Genomic DNA, 17,050 nt, shown 5'->3' with positions numbered 1-17,050 from the left:
ATGGTCATTTAACTGTTAACTCAGAGAATGAATGCAACTAGTTTGTCATAGTAGATGTTGGCTTTTGCAGATGTTCTCATAGTAACAAAAACTTAGACTTTAATGATGCTTGTAGAATAAAAAGGGGGGGGGGGGGGCGGGCCACGGGCATTCCCGCACATAAAAAGAGGTGGAGAAAAGGGGAAAGAAAGAAAGGACAGATGTGTAAGGTTTTCACAGTTTATGGAATCTTTGTAAGGATAGTCCTGTGCAGCACTGGTGAGAATAGTATTGGATAGAGTCCAATAAAGTTTGTTATGGTAAATTGCATAGAAGAGTTTGAATGTGTTTCAAAATATTCATGTGATGTGGGTGTGGATTTTTCTTCCTTCAAAATGGTTGAGTTCATAATTTGAATCCACAAATTAATGAGCAGCATTTATTGTCTTGAATAAGCATTAGTTGTAGCTTGTCTTGCAAAAATATGATGGAATGTAGAGGAAAAGGTCTGATGTTAGAACTTAACTCCAGGTCTATCTTAATAAAAGTTATAGTATTTGAATGTTAAAAATAGTAGGCACTGAATGTGCAGTTGATCACAGTATTACAGACTATGTAAATGAAGAATATCTCCCCACAGATTAATTTGTGATATTTTTGGTTCTGTTAACGATAAGGTTTTCTAAGGTTTTACTGGTCACACTGGTTAAGCGTCTTAAACAGAGAAGAAAAATTAATGCAAAGACATGCAAAGTTTTGTCAGTGTAGCCATTTCCAAATTATTAGATTGCACTCTTTTTAGTCTTGTCTTTTTTTTTTTTTTTATTAAACCACTAGCTATGCCTGGAAGGGACATGTCTGAGACTGTTTTGTATTTATCTTGTCTTTTTCATCTGCATATCTCAGCAGTTAGAAACATCATTAGCGAGTTTATACAGGCCCTAAACGCAGAGTTTTCCCAGCACTTATAAGTTTCTTTTAGATTATTGAAAGAAGTCGATATTAAATGTTGTAATACAATTGTTTGATTGAACAGATAGGGAAGCAAAGATTCTTTGCAACAATTAAGAGATTTTTGTGTACCTTAAAAAAATGTTTCATCAGTGCCTTCTAAATCACCAAAAAATTGTACTTATTGAAACTTAAGTATAAACCTCTTTCAGTAGGGAGTAGCTTTACATTAACTTTTGTAGAGTGATTATCATATAATAAAGCTATTCCTGCTGAGCTGAAATGGGAATCTCATCCTAAAAGATAACAATGACTAGCTACTAAAAGAGTGCTCTTAATGTCTTTAGAGAAACAATCATCCAGCAGAGAGAATATGCTATATTTGTAGTCTTCCCACCATTGAAGTAAATCCTCCAAATCCTAGTCTATTAGTGATTGATATGTGACTGGGTCACTAACTTCATTACCCACCATTTTGATTTGTGAGCTCCAGCTTATTTTCTTCATCTTTATGCTCCAGTTATAACAATATGGAAATCTTGAAGGACAAGCAGCAGTCTGTCTGAGGAAGATCACGGCTAAACCGGAACTTCAAAACAGAACTTAAACTTCACAGAAATGTTCTTGATAACCTTGCCGGGTGTTTGGTTTCGTTTTTTAGAGGCAAAGAATTAATACAGAACTTTAAAATGGCATCTTGCAGCATCTTTAACCTCAGGAAAGATTGTGTCTGTCTTACAGAATTGCATAGACAAACATTCTCAACTGACTTTCATTGATAGGCACTGCTTTCATCCATACTACACTGTGTGAGAGAAATCCTGGTGAAGTCTTCTGGGAAACTCAGCATTTCCTTCTAGTCATGCCTGGATATTAGTCATTAAATATTTATGCAAGGAAATGCTTTTCTCATGATCTCCTATGTGCCTTCTGTCACAAAAAGTTCATACGGTGGTGACCGTGTCACTTCATATTACTAACAATGTGCTTGCCTCTGTTGCAATTATATCTGCTTCCCTGTGCCCCACTTGGGCTCCTGGCTCTTGCCTGTCGGCTGGTAAGACACTGTACCATTTTAGAGGTTGGAAATATTTTGGTTTTCTTTCTTCTTTGAAGTATATGTGTCATCACTGTAGTACTGAGGGGTGCAGAGTTAAAAAAAACAAAAAGTGACCCTTACACAGTGTTCTTGATAGGTTATTGTGCAGATTTTAGTAGTGTTTTTGGTTGATCAATATTGAACTGATGTGTAGTTATGCTAGGTTCTTGTCAGCTAGACTTTGCCGCTTTATGGTATTGTGAGCTCTCTGTTGATACCTTTAGAGTGATCTTTACTAATTCTGTATTTGAAAGCACTGGAATTGTTAAGGGGATTGCAAATAATTTTCTAAAATTGTCTAATAAAGATGTTACGGATGCAGATTATTTCAAAGTCATCACCCTTTCTGAGGCCCTGAATTCTGTATTTGTGAGCAGTCTTAAATTTTTAGTGTGGTTCCCCAGTTACGTTGTGGAACAGAGCAAAGGGTTAAACAGAGCGGATTGGAAGTTTCGTGGTCCCTCTTGATACTTTTGGCCTAAGTTACTTCTTCCATACAGACATGAGTGAAAAATTGAGGCTTTCGTAAGACAAAATAATGAAAGGAATGCAATGGATGGAGCTAACCACTGACATGCCTTTAGCACCAGATTAAAGACACTAAGTATAGGGGTAGTTTTAGAGGCTTTGGATGCTTTGGACCATGTCATTTAGTAGTCGCTCTTAGATGAAATAGCTACTGTTGCATCATTCAGAGCAGCAATCTGTTCAAAGAAAAGCTTAAGCAGATGTATAACATGGTAGACCCGTTTGTTATACAGAATGCTGCACAGATAAAATTTCAGGCTGATGAAGTCTATATACTTTTAGATTTTTTCATATCCCCCAACTTTGTTACTTGTATTGTTCAGTAGTGGGATTGCTCTGATTGTTTATTAAAAGAAATAAGAAGAAATAGACCAAAAATAGTTCTGGAAGTAAGCTGTTTGGGGGAAAATATAAATAAACAAAATAGATTATGGTACTTGGCCTGAGCAGGCACAGTTCATTTTCTGCAACCGCAATCCTATGGTTGAAACTTCTTGCTTGATGCTGATATTCTTTAGATTCCATTTCTTAATATATTGATGGTCGAGATTGCTAACGAGGTACCCAGGCTAGAGCTGCTGTCTCTCTACTCCGTGTTCTGGCACACAAAGCAAATTTTTAAGGAGAGAGTTGTTCTCTCTCTTTTCCCATGGACAAGCATCGCCATTAATTAACCTATGCAATCTGTCTGTGAACCCCAAAGCTCTAACACAGCGTGCTAGAGCACTTTTGACATATTTGCATTATGGGAGGGTTAGATCTTGAGATAGATAGAAATGAAAACATGTTTTGAATGAGTTTGAAAACAAAAGGTCCATTCATTTGAAACACTCAGCAGATGAATGCCAGTAAAGACTCTGAAGCACTGACTAGACTTCCCTCCCTCACTGTATTTGCGAGGTGACAGGAGTGTATTGAACAAAACAGCTCAGCCCAGTGCTAAGCTCTCACCTTTCCAGTCTCTCAGCCTTTAGCAAGACCAGTCACTGCCTCATCACACCCTTTCATCCTGTTTGTGCATAAGGACAGGGCTGTGGGGAAGAGTATGCAGCCTGATCTGCTTCCAGCCCCTCTTAATATATGAAAATAGTGGGTCTTAATCTCCACGGTTGTAACAAAGTGATAATTTAATTGAAATTATTATTACATCCTTGTAAAATGGGCACACCTTGTGATTGGTGGACTGTGTGCACCAACCTTCCTATAAAGAGCAAAATAAAGAAGATTAATGATCTGAAGAAGTATTAAATTTTGGAAATGGTTAAGAAAAATCACAGATTTGTGTAAATACAAGATTTTTTTCAATCTTATTTGCCTCAGTCTTCAGTATTTTTCTGTCTCTTTATTGAATTTGTACAATAACTATTCTATTGAGCATCGACAAATTATTATCATTTTATATCTTATGCTGTATGTTGTGTGTTATATATAATCTTTCAAAGTAGCTTGTTCCATTTATTTTACATCTTGAGATAGTTTTTACTTGACATAGGTTAAAACTCTCTTTTCTAAAAATGACAAAAAGGTTTTATTTTTGATTGCTGGAAAAAAAGACTACAGTTTGCTTATTAGCAGGTTTTCTTGCCATGTATATACATTCATGTAGGTACATAACCAAAAAAGAATACACAAGTCCTGAAAAATATATGAATTAAAAAAAATGCAGATCTTTGTAAGCTGATTTATTATTTTTTTATTTCCTATTTTATCTTTACTCATTACTATTACCCACTTTTAAATCTATCCACCCTGAAACTAAGCCAATGACTCACTGTTTTACATGAGGAAGAAAACCATCTTAAAAGCTCTTTGAGTCAAAGCTGCTTATCTGTATCTCTAATTTATTTTAATGCTATTAATACCCTTAGAAACCCCCAACCTAACAACAAGAAATCTGGTCTGTGGTGAAAAAGTTGAGGGTTTTTTGTACGCATTCCAGGCTCTTTAAAATGAGGTTCGTACAAAGTTAGTTTGCTAATGTAGCTTCAAAAGATGTAACTATATCAATTTTAGTAAAACGTATGAAGAAACACAGACTTTTAAAGTATTTGCTTTAAAACTTTGCTTTAAATTTTTTTGTAATTATAACTTGGGAGAATAAACAACTATCTATGGGAGTTAGGCCGTGATATGCCTTAACTGGCCAAACTCACCCTGTTTTCTAAAACCAGGTTTCACAAAATGCCATTGAGAAACTTAATTGATATAACCTGGATAACACTTGAAATGTCAAGTAACTTTATAAGGTGCGCCTTCTGTTTTAAATTTAATCCAGTAATTTGTTTGGGGCAGATTACAGCGCGGATTAAAAAAGATATGAAATAGTAGTTCATCAGTGTATGCCTTCTGTCATAGAGAAACATCAACCTGTAATATAGAGTAATTCAACTTGGACTTCATGGGACAGTATTTCTGAAATTTTGAAGATAGCTAATCTTAAAAGAATAAAATGTCTCAATATGTCTGAGGAAACAAAAATTAGGAATATTGGTATTTTTAGTAAAACATAGTTTGCTTTGAAGATAGAGGACCTGCAAAATGTTAGAACTTCAAGGATCTTGTATGGGATTTATCAATCAATGAATATTCTATAAGGATGCACAAGGATCTGTATCACTTATTTCAAGCAGAGAAAAAGTAGTAAGAGGAAAAAATACTAATATTTCAGGTTAACGGGAAATCACAGCTTAGCTGAAAACAGCTCTAATACAGACTGCTTGAGTAGTGAAGGTGGGTTAGAAATGTACTACTTCAGGCAGATTTTTTCCTGCATTGTTGTTCTAAAGCTGCCGTCTCAGCCTGAAATCTCAATAATATTAATAGTAGTAATAATAATAATAAAAATAATAAAAAATAATAATTAAAAAAATGCTTTAGCAGCATTATGAGTGCCACTATACATGAAATTGCTGAAATCCTTAGGGGCCAGCACATAGACCAATAATAAAATAATTCTTTTGTTGCGTATGGGAATACGTTCTTACCGATCTACAAAATCTGCAGTGGTGGTCACAGGCATTTGCAATGCAATGTTGTTTATGTCTCAGAAAACTTTCTGGGAAGAAGTTCATTTTAGGAAAGTGAATAATTTTTTTTTTTTTTTTTTTTTTCAGTGGTTAAGGGTATGTTTTGTCTGGATTTCTATGCCCAGGCTCCCTTTCAGCTTAACATTAAATTATATTTTCATAGTACCTCCTTCTTCGAATATAGTCATTGGTAATCAGTGTGAGGGAGAAGAGAAGGTAAAGGATGGGGGAAGAGTGGGAGATCTCCATGCTTCCCAGCAATCTAAATGTATCATAAGGTCAATTCAAAACAAACAAACAAAAAAACCAAAACCCAAACTCAAGATGTGTGCTAGGATCAGAGAAGTATTCATTGTCATAAAGGGAGGAAAAGACATTGTTGACTTCTAGATCAGAAATATTCTCAAAACTTAAAATTGACTATTTCTGTATTAGTATATAATTTTAGTAGTTTAACTGCATAAGATGTTTTTTGCTCCATTTCTGGGAAATTTCACTTAATGTTTTCATTTTGTGCTTTGTTTTGTTCAAGTTCCCTTCAGAAAAGAAGAAATCTGGATCTTGCAAATATATCTTGCACTGGAAGGCAAATTTCACAAAACAGTGAGTTAAACTTGTTGATATTCACATTTTGAAGATTGAGGAAAAAAGAAACCTCAGACGAAAGTTGTCTAAAATGAGTATTGCTTATTTTAAGAAATATTGGGTATCTGGAAGGTCTGGAAAAAGTGATTATGTAATAGCAGAGCATTTAACCACTTCTGCATTTTTACTTAGTTTTTGTTTGTGAACTGATAGAAAGAAAATTAGAAAATCCAGTCTTTAAGCCTCATTTATTTTAATATACTTTTTTAGACTACAGTATTTTGAGTTTCTAAGATTAGATCCAGATTTTTTTAAGCAGAGTTAGCTTTTTCTTGAAAGATATAAGGACTGTATTCCTGACTAATGTAGCTTTATTTGTTAGTGCTTGTAGCTGCAGGAAATAACAGGAAAATAATTGTATTACATAGTTTACTGGAAGAATTTAAGTCTTGTGCGGTCAGTTGTAAACAAAAGTTCTTTCATACTCTCGTGGTATGTCTTGTTTGAAGTGATGCGTATTAATTTCAAGCAAATACTTGGTGACAAACTGAAGATTGTGCACAAATGAGTTTTTGTGGTTTTTGAAGTCAGAATAAAGGACGCTTTGGAGTTATTTCTCCTAAAAGTATGCAACATAAGTTGTGGGTTTTGTGTGGGTTTTTTTTTTAACTTGATGCAGGGTAGGAAAGAAGAAAATGCCTGTATGCAGGATATATCCAAGTTACGTAGTAATTGTGGTAGTATCTGAGTAGGTAGTGTCTGAGGGGAAAAATGTGTCTAGAGTTCAGTTAGAGATGGGAAACTGTTTCTTGTTCTTCATATTTTTCTGAGAAGGACAGAGAAATCACAAGCAAAAAAATGATATCCCTTGTTAATTTTATTAGCACTTTAGTAGAGCATTGCACTGTATGACTTTTTTTTTTTTTTTTTTTATTTTTTGCTTAAAGAAACTTTCACAGAAGAAAAGCCACCCATCATCTCGCCATATGGGGAAACCTTCATTTGTGACAACCCTAAAGGTGCTAAAGTAAGTTGAGAATCTGGATATAAATAGTCTATCTTCACTTTAATGTTCATGTGAAGTGTTTTATATTGCCTTTAATTCTTTTTCCCCTCTTCTTTTTCAGTTCCCAGTACCTTTTCTGTCGTTTTAGGTACATGCAAAAGGTTTATAGTGTAAATATTTGTGGGCTGCTGGCTTTTCTTAATATTGAGATAAACTTTGTACTGTTCAATAGTAATAGGAAGCTGTGATGTGTGTTGGTTAGGGTTTTTTTGTTTCGTTTTTTTAAACAACAGTACAGATGACTGACTTTTTTTAATGCCCAAATCTGCCATATCAAATGCAAAACAATCAGTTACAGGTAATTGCAGACTACTTTGATGCCTTCCTTTTACCCTCTTAGGTACAGTGGAATACTGTAATATTTTGTGCATAAGTGAGGTTAACCATTAGAATTAACTAGTAAAGGTAAAAGTGGCTTTTCTGTCTTCGATAATTGCAGATCAAGACTGGGCGTTTCTACACAGGCTTGTGTATGTCCTGTGACAGCAGCTTAAATGTTAGCTTAGATGGTCACTTTCAGCCTTAGCCTTTTTTAATTCCTGTGTATGAAAGTTCTTAGGACTTCTGATATTTTTCATGCACCCCCTAAACTTGCTGTATACCCAGAAAGTCACTTCTTTTGTAGGATTCTCTGAAGTGAACGTTTTTGTTGGGGTCAGTAATTAATGGTGTGAATGCTGTAGGTGACATGTGGACAGGCTTCTGAATCATGTGTAGGTCTGGGAGGCAAATTATCTTAGTGAGGCATCCGCCAAATGCCGTGAATCCCAGCTCCTTCTTCTGTCTCAGCTGGATGCAGACCAGAAACTGTTGGTTCTGTGATTGCTTATACTTGTCCCAGCCGATCTCAAGCCACCGAGTTAGAGAAAACAGCAAATTATTCTTAGTTTCTGTCCTGGTCTTCACTCTAATGTTTCACTTTTTAAACTATCGTAAACTATTGACTAAAATGAAAGCTACTCAAATGGAGCCTACGATATTTTTTTCCAAATTTAATTTTTTAAGAATTGATCAGTGAGAATAAGTGGTTCAGATTCCATCCTCTAATGGATGTGGATTTAGAGGCATAAAAATGATCTCTACTTTTGGTGTGTACTTTCTTTTCTTTAGAAATATGTTATGCTTTTTTTTGTTGACTTTTTAAGGAGGTACGCATAAATTCCTGTCTTGTTTCTCCTTCTAATTCTTATCTGTACACAAAAGTGACTTTTGAGCTTTTGTTTTCTTTCCTTGTGTACAGTGTCTTGTCTGTGCCAATGTCTTTAAAAATTCAGAATTTAACTTTTTTTGTAATTAGTTCAATGGCATAAGAAGGTTTTCCAGAAAAAGTTCCCTAGCCGCCTTGTTACTTTGTAGCATTATTCTGCATGTTTCATTGAAATGGTCATAAAAAAAGCATACCCAGGAAGGTTATCAGCAGTCTTTCTTATCTTATAAAGGCACCAAATACAAAAATACCATGCTGTTAAACTGGATTAACTGCTTTAAATAAAATTGCTATTTCTGCTGGTTGTAGAATCATGATTAATGCAGTATATTATGCTTTCCCTGATCTGAAGATTTGGATTTTAATTATCACTTACATGAGAGTGAACAGTTTTTTGAGTTATATTTATCACATACCTGTTGGAAACTTCATAGTTAATTTTGGTTCCGTTAGAACTTAATTGCAGACAAAGGTCATGAGGAACTATAAAACAAAGGTCTTAAGATAGATTTCACTTTCAGATTTTTTTTCAGTAGACATCTAGTATCCTAGAAACAAATAAGAAAGTCTGAATAACACTGTAAAGTATCTGAGATTTTAGGGCTTGTAACTGCTGCTTCATTTTAAAAGATAACCTCACATGAGAATGTAGTTTTTCTATATACAAGAAAACATAGCAAATTGTTATACTGACTGAAGTTTGTTCTAAGGGCTTGTAAGTTGGCCATTACCCTTCTTCCTGTTTCATTGGTGTAAAGAAGAAAAGGCTTTGATAGGCTTTTATAAAGGGAGTGTCTGTAGAAATAGGTAATGAGTCACTGCAGACTAGAGGTAAGTGAGCATGAGAGAACAAGGAATTAAGGTTATAAAGAAAATATGCCTTTGACTTAGGTCAGGAAGACAGCCAGCTAGAAGCAGAAACCTCTAAAGGGCAACCCGAAGAAAGAACTTTTTTTAATATTGATTTAAAAACAACATAACTAAAAATCCAAATGTTTTAGAGCTGATTTATTGTTGTGTCCAACTGAAGAGTCAAGTATTTTAGAATTCCTTCACAGAAAAACTGAATTCTAATGAGTTCAGGCCTCTAGAGTGAAGTATTGGCTTTATTTCTTGCTGTAGCCTGTCAGACTAAATTAAACATGCATATTGAGTTCAGTAAACTAGATGAGCTCCAAAGCATTGTGATACTGTGGAATGCTGGCCAGATTGCAAATCTTAGCACTTTAAAATAAGAACCCTTAATATTTTGAAAGGAGGAATTTGTCTTTATGGCCCTGTTATAAAATTGTATTGCTAAACCATGATTCAAGAATCAGCCTGAGGAGAGCTTTGTGCCATTAATAGAAGACTAGGGCAGTGTCTGTTAAGGAAGATGCCTGTCCTGAGTGGTGTTGAGTCTTTGTTTAGTATTCCCTCAGTCCCAATGCTCTTCATGCAGTCCATGTTTTAGCATTCAACTTTCCTGACTTGCTGTTGTGATCAAGACTACATCTTAAAAAAAAAAACCGCTGAAACCAAAAATGCATCTGAATTACTTCCCAATAGAAAATACAAGATTTTTATACAGGGCTGCAAGCAGGCAGTTCCATCTGTCTGGGATCCAGAAGTCAGATTTCTTCCTTAAGGATAGGTGCATAAGAACAGTACTTATTTAGACGCAGTTTCTGTGTAGAGTATATACCTATCTCTTAAGAAATCCTTCTCTTACAAAGGTGTCTACAGGAGAAAATGCTGCTGCTAACTACCTTTGTATAATACCTCAGAGATTTGCAGGAGTTGGGAGTTTTGTGTCGTCTTGAGTCTGAGCATCTTGCAGAGTAATTCTGTAAACACCACATTGGAAATGTTTGGGATTTAGTTTGGGTGAAACATGTGTCTTTGTGAGCAAACAGAACTCCCTGTCCCCACAACCCCTCTTCGTTTGTGGACTTCTGCATTTTAAAATCTCCTAGCAATAGATACACATTTCTTGATTATTGCTTGGAAGTTCTCAGGCTCCCTGAATTCACTTGCCCAAGTGCTGGAGATTGTAGAGTGGGCACAAGCAGGACATACAAGTGTTATATTAATGGCTCGTGTGAGAGAGGAGGAGGTGCTACCACATAGCTTCAGTGGGTATGATTTGTGGTTGCATCCTGATAAGCAAATGAAGATAAAAGGCGCTAACCATTTTTACTCTGCAGATGCTTCCTGAGTGATGTATATTAGCCTCTTGATGATTGCACAGAAGTGGGACACTGCCATTTCCCCTCCTTTTGTGATGTTCCAGTCAATCCAAGCATTTGATAAGCAGTGGACAGATTGCTTTTGAGTTTTCCATTGAGTTTGTTTGCAAGGTGTATGGGTGTTTTAATTTTTTTGGTCTAATCCTTGGTGTTACAACATAGTTAATAGTGTGGTGTGTGGGTGGTAGTGGTGGGTGGTGGTTGTTTTTTGGTGGACGGTTTTTTTAGAATGGATCTGGCTTGCAGAGGAAAGCAGACTCTTCACCTAGGTTTATCCTAGCAGCAGGCTGTGATTTCTGCAATTTTTGCTGCAGTGTACACATACTCTGCTTTGGGCTATGTGCTTTTTTAAGCTTGCCTTTTCATGTTGCCAAGGTACAGCCCTCAAGTACAAGATGAGGTACTGCTGCTCAGAAAATAAATGGCAACTGTTGTGAAAGCTTACCCACTTTTTTCTGCCACCCTTCAGCTTTATGACATACACAGCAAAGCTTAAATGAGAAAATTAAAATGCTTCATTCAGAAGGCACAAAGATGTTCATTTTAGTTTGTTTAGTTTTCAAAGGAAGAACGACAAGTATTGAGAAGTTTAGTAATGCAATATGATTGTCAGATCAAGTTTAGGAAGTGTGTAATGTAGTGTTCCTGAACAGTGTTAACCTTGACATTTTGTACACTGCAAGCAGTTTGTGATCAAGATTTCTAAACAAATATTAATAAATGTGCCTTTTAGTAAGAAGAGCTTGGCAAGAAAGTGCGAGTTATATTCAATATGACTTAGTTCAGTCTTACTGTAGGAATTTGAATTCACCATTATTTTATCTTTATTGTACTGTGAAGGCTGTGCATTTAATTCAGAGATGAAGTATTGATATAAAAGATAGGTTAGCAGTGGCAAATCATAAGTGGTATATTTAACATGCATGCAACACGTGGCTCTTGAGGTTACAAAATTACAGGGTAAAAATAATATTTGGTTGTGCCTCAAGAAAAATCAGAGCACTGATATTTCTATGCACTGAATTTCTTTACCTAATTTGTATCGGGTATTTTGGACTATGCTAGAATGTTTTATCGGAGTATTATTATTTAAAATGAAAATACTGAAAATAACATTTCTTGAAATACTTTTAAAAGCATCTTTCAAATGCATATTTGAAAATGTGGCAAAGACTAGCTTTGCTAGTTAGACTGTTTGTGTGTGATTTATGTCTACGGAAATTTAAACATCACTACTTCAGTACAAATGTTGGTTACAATATATTTCTTTTCTAGGAACTTCATGGAGATGAATTCGTGGCTTGTGAAAATAAATTGGATCTAGGAATGAATGAAGAGTATTCTTCTTACAAGAATTTATGGTATTAAACAAGAATTATAGAGAAATTCACAGTGTCAAAGCATAAGGAGGAGAATTATTTACTGATTTCACAAGTAGATCTCTACCTCTAAAGGCACAACCATGACTGTATTTATTTTTTTTTTAATTATTTGAGCCTTTACCCCGTGCTATATGAGGTGAAGTTTGGCTCCTCTGTGGCTATCCTGAAACAGTCTAACCCAGATTTCAGAATCTTGTGGATTTGGAAGATGTCCCTCTTTTCCCCAGTCAGAACAAGGAACATACAAGTTTTGTTTTTGTATGTCTCCTAGCTAACCAAGTCTGAGTACTCTCATACTCAACCTCCTCATTAGGAAAAAAACCCCAACAAAACAACCCCCCACCCCCCCCCCAAAAAAAACCAAACCCAAAAAACAAACCAAACCAAACCCAAACACACACAAAACTAAAAAACATTCTCTACTTCTATCATGAGGCAGTGGCCAGTTTGATGAAATAGGAACTAACGTGGTCCTTAAATCCCCAGTCTGTACCTGGCTTCTGTTGAGGTGGGAGAGCAAAGAGAGAGGTGATATTGCACGTTGTCCAAAATATTAAAATAAATCAGGCTAGTTTTCTGAGGAAGGAGAATTCACTTTAAATTTCTGTTCAGGCTTCTAAAGGAACCAGCAAGTGTTACCTTGCTACTAGTCCTGTTGGGTGGAGAAATGAGGATTCAGTATGGTCATAGTTTTAAGATACATTGTGTTTAGCGTGTCTGTGCTTATTGCAATGGTTAAACGAGTTTTATAAACGTATTTAAAGATGTCTTATCAATATTTGTTCTAATTAATTTTATGTATTTGTGCATTGTACCAATACATTAAGACTAAAATGCACTTTTTCTTTCTAGTTCGTTTAATAATCAGGAAGGGAACACAATGGAATTTGCAAAAAATGAATCCCTGTCTCAGGAAAACAAATCATTAGCACCAGCAGAATCTGAAAGTGAATCTGTATATTCTGTTGTGGAACAATGTTCTTTGCCTTTAAAGAAAAAGAAAAGTAAAGCTAAAACACACTCACCATCTTGTAGTAAGATACAAAGTGGAGATTCAGATTGCTTGGCCAGTGAACAAATGCATTTTCGGCAATTTGATGGAGATCAAACTTCGACTGGAAATGAATCGATAACACCGTATGCTTGTTTTTATGGACCATCAGTAAAGAAGGTTAAAGCAGGATGGCTGGATAAATTATCCCCTCAAGGGTATGGTATCTGCAGTAATTACTGTATAATTGTGAAGATGTATGTTTGCATGAGAGATGTTAAGTTTGTATTTGGTCGCTGCTTACTATTGTGGTGGGAAAGGAAAGGGAACTTTTTTTTTTTTTTTGCAAGAGCATAGGGCTCTTCTGAATTCTTAGTTTTTAATGATGTTACCTATTTTAAGGTTTATTTAGGAGGTGCACTCAGGAAAAATATTTTTATTAAAAAAGTTGATCACCACTCATGAACTGTAGCAGAAAAAATACAGAATTGATTTGTAGCAATGTTTCCAATCTGTACATTTTTACTGATTTTCTGTTGGCCACCAAGTAAGTGAAAACAGACTCTGATTCTGAAATACTACTTTACTAATTTGGACATGGATATATAAATTAGTAATTACTGTGACTGGCGATCCTCTTGGTTTCAGAACTATGTGTGTAAGTTGAGCTTTGAGTTTAGAAATGCTTCTAGGGTAAATTGTCTCCCTAGTTTAGTTTATTGATCTGCGTAAAGTTTAATGGGAGGAATCTGAGCCCAAGTCTTGCTTTAAAATTTCAGAGGAGGAGAGAGGAACACAATAGAGAATAGACTCTTTGCTCCATTTGTAGCTGAAAAAAATCTTATGTTTAATTTCTGTTATTTTTAAAAGTTTAATTGTTTTAATAGACTTAAAATTCCAGCTCTTCTTAGATTGTTTTACATTAGAGCACTCCATTATCAGATCTTCCCTTCATAAAAGCTTGCAAACCCTGATGAGATTCTTCTAATCTCCTCCTTACTAAACTGAATAGACTATTCATTGTTTTAAATTGTAGTTTCCAGTTCTCCACTTGTTCTTATGACTTTCTTCTGAACTCCTTTTTGTATTGAAAGTGGCACAGTTCTACTTTTTAAGTGTATTTCTACTCTTCACTAGTACTTAGCGTCTAGAAATTAAAGGTGTTGTCTTTGTTAGTGCTGTAATACGTCTATTTTACTGTACTACTCAAGCGTTAGTAGTTCTGCATTCTTTGTTCTTAGAACTGTATGTGTAGTTACACAGAAAGGTGATATTAAACTGTTTGGCCTTTCCTTTCACTATTTGTGGCTATAATAATCATCACTACTCATAAACTAGTACAGCAATTAGGTATTTTTTGATTTAGTAACAAAGTTATTAAATTGGTGGAGAATACAATCTGGTTTGAACCCACTGGAATGAGCAATTTCTAGGTTGTTTGGTTGGGGTTTTTTGTTCCTTTTTAAGAGTTGTGATTTAGCAAGTTTTTAATTTCTTTGATTTTGGCTTTATTTGTGTTGATACAGTGATACATTGTTCAAGCTGAATAACAAGAAGGAATAAACCTTGTTTAATAAACCTATTTACCATTATGGAATTTCAATCTGCTCAAACTTTTTTTTGAATTGTTTCAAAAGTTTCATTCACATTTATGGATTGTCATTGTTTACATTTGTTAAAGAATCAAAGAGTAATTATATACAGAGTCAAAAGACGTTTTCTCAGTATAGTATGCATTTGCACATTTTTTCAGAGTTGTTAGTGTATTGACTTCTCTGAAAGCTGCAGTTAGCTTTAACTTTTGTTTTATTTCACTTTAAAGTACTTTTTTTAGTAACACTTTTGGCAGTTAGCTAATAGAGTGATAGAAAGTAGAGTTCTTAGTTCCAGTTGACTCATCTTGTGCTATTTGAAGGAAGAGAGTTGTGAACAAAGTGTGAAGGCTTTATCCAAAGTACTGTGTGAGAATATCTTATTTGAAAAAGATAATGAGTTAACCGCAAAACTAGTACTGGTTAGGACTGAGTAGAGCAATTGCAGGGTCGTTAGCCTTGAGCCAGTGATATTCCTTGACTACATTTCAAGGACTTTTTCTTAAGCATGGTTTAATGAATGCTATGTTTTTTGGTTCTCTTCCCTACAATACCATTTCTCAAATATCTGAAGACTTAAAGAAACCAACCAAAGGGGAAAAAAAAAAAAAGCACTGTCATATTTTATTTCAGTCTCTGCCAACTGAATGTTTCTTTCTGTTTTCATCTGCCACCTCCCTTCTTTTTATAGAGCTCCCAATTACACCTGGCATTTTGTGTCTCTTCAGGCGAATGCATATATACTGTTTTCTTAATTTGCTACAAATTGTGCATTAAAACTACAGCTTCTCTTTTTAGTTAACTCACTATAAATTGTAAAGCCATTCAGTTTACTCCCATTGCATGTGGTACTTAGGTTCACTTTTTCTTCCCTGCATCATCTTGAAGTTTATTGACATTTTAATGGAAAATAGATTTTACATTGGCCTTTCCAGGTTATGAAAAATGATGATTTATTGTAGTCATATAATACAAGTTAATTAAGCCAGAGCTGCTATTTGATTAAAGTTTTGATAAACTATCACAGTCTACTAATCCTAAAGCAGAGCACTCATTTAGTGAGAAAGGAAATAACGTTGGTAAGAGAGATGTTAGAGTGGGGTCTTATTCTTGCTTAATTAACTTGTTTAATAGATTTTAAAATTGAAACTTTTATAGATGATAACTAATAGGCTGTCAACATTTTAAATGAGCATAACAGATTACTTCAGGTTCATGTAAAAATATTTTTTTAGGAGGTCCTTATAGAGCGTGAATTAACAGCAAACTGAAATAATCAAATGAGCTTCTCATTAGTGATGTCCAGTTGATAACACAGATTGAAAATGAAAATGCTGTGTTGTACTTGTTGAGTGATTTGGTGTGACCACTATTCAGTCATTGGCCGGGGAAGAGAGTGTTCAGGAGACGTTGATGACTGAAGATACCATAGTCTGTAAACAGAGATGTCCTTCTTGTAAAGATGGGAATGACATGGTCATTTTAGGTTCTCAGCTTTACTTTTTGGAAAGTATCTTACAGAGCTTGTAACACTTAAAGGTATGCTCTGTGTTCAGAATATTCCTTTGCCTCCAATAAAAATAGTCATTTCTCGTTGTTAGTTTCAAGCAAAATTACATTATTGAAAGTTCTTTTTCCTCTGTCACTTCAGATGTGATATAGAGAACATGGAGAGGAAATACAGAGAGAGGAAACTGAATTGATTAAAAACATGAAGACACTGATTTATAAAAGTAGTCAAGTAATACTGCACTTCTTGTTTCCAGATATTATTATTATAGTTGAAATCAGCATTCTCCTTTTGAAAAGATATGATTGGGCTATTTATTTTAATTTTCAGAATGTTTAGGCTGAAGCACAGGAAGCTTAACATGACTTGAACTTTTTATAGTTTATGCTTGAGACATTCTTAAAAGCCAGTGTTAAGTTGTATTTATAATTTTAAGTGTATTAATTTTTGATTCACAGCAAACGTATGTTTCAGAAGCGCTGGGTTAAGTTTGATGGAGACAGCATTTCTTATTACAATAATGAAAAGGTAAGCGACATGTTTTGGTCATGTTTGGGACAAAATGCATCTATGTAATGCACATGTTACCATGAAAAAATTCAGAAATAATTACAAATGAATATTAATCTTAAATTCACTTTAAATTGCAAAGTACTAGAATGAGACATTATTAAATATTTTAAGGTGTCCTTGAGATCTTCATGTATTGTTCATCCTCTTGTTTTCTGGAAGGGCTTGTATTCCTGACTTTTTCGGGTAGATATACTCAGAACTTCTTACTTTATTGAAAGACTGACACTACTGCATTCTGCAGAACAGAATTTAAAATGCATTTAAGAGATCCAACGTTATTTTGATATTGGTCGCAAAATGTCTTGTCATGGGAACCCAGCATGCTGGAGATTT

General features: G+C 34.9%; 1 protein-coding gene across 4 annotated transcripts in view; it reads left to right on the top strand.

The window, feature by feature from the left end:
- Window positions 1–17,050, top strand: part of ARAP2 (ArfGAP with RhoGAP domain, ankyrin repeat and PH domain 2) — a 136,546-nt gene that overhangs the window by 8,153 nt on the left and 111,343 nt on the right. For all 4 annotated transcript variants that reach the window (XR_008576948.1, XM_054824559.1, XM_054824558.1 and 1 more), the window contains exons 3-7: window positions 6,116–6,186; window positions 7,116–7,195; window positions 11,945–12,030; window positions 12,904–13,260; window positions 16,603–16,672. Coding sequence is in view for 3 of the 4 variants with exons in the window: in XM_054824559.1 (XP_054680534.1) it covers window positions 6,116–6,186; window positions 7,116–7,195; window positions 11,945–12,030; window positions 12,904–13,260; window positions 16,603–16,672 (664 nt within the window). In the remaining variant the exon portion in view is untranslated. The remainder of the gene's footprint in view (window positions 1–6,115; window positions 6,187–7,115; window positions 7,196–11,944; window positions 12,031–12,903; window positions 13,261–16,602; window positions 16,673–17,050) is intronic.

This window comes from Grus americana, chromosome 4 (assembly GCF_028858705.1).
Source record: "Grus americana isolate bGruAme1 chromosome 4, bGruAme1.mat, whole genome shotgun sequence".
NCBI lineage: Eukaryota > Metazoa > Chordata > Aves > Gruiformes > Gruidae > Grus > Grus americana.
This window is presented reverse-complemented; position numbering and strand designations above follow the sequence as displayed.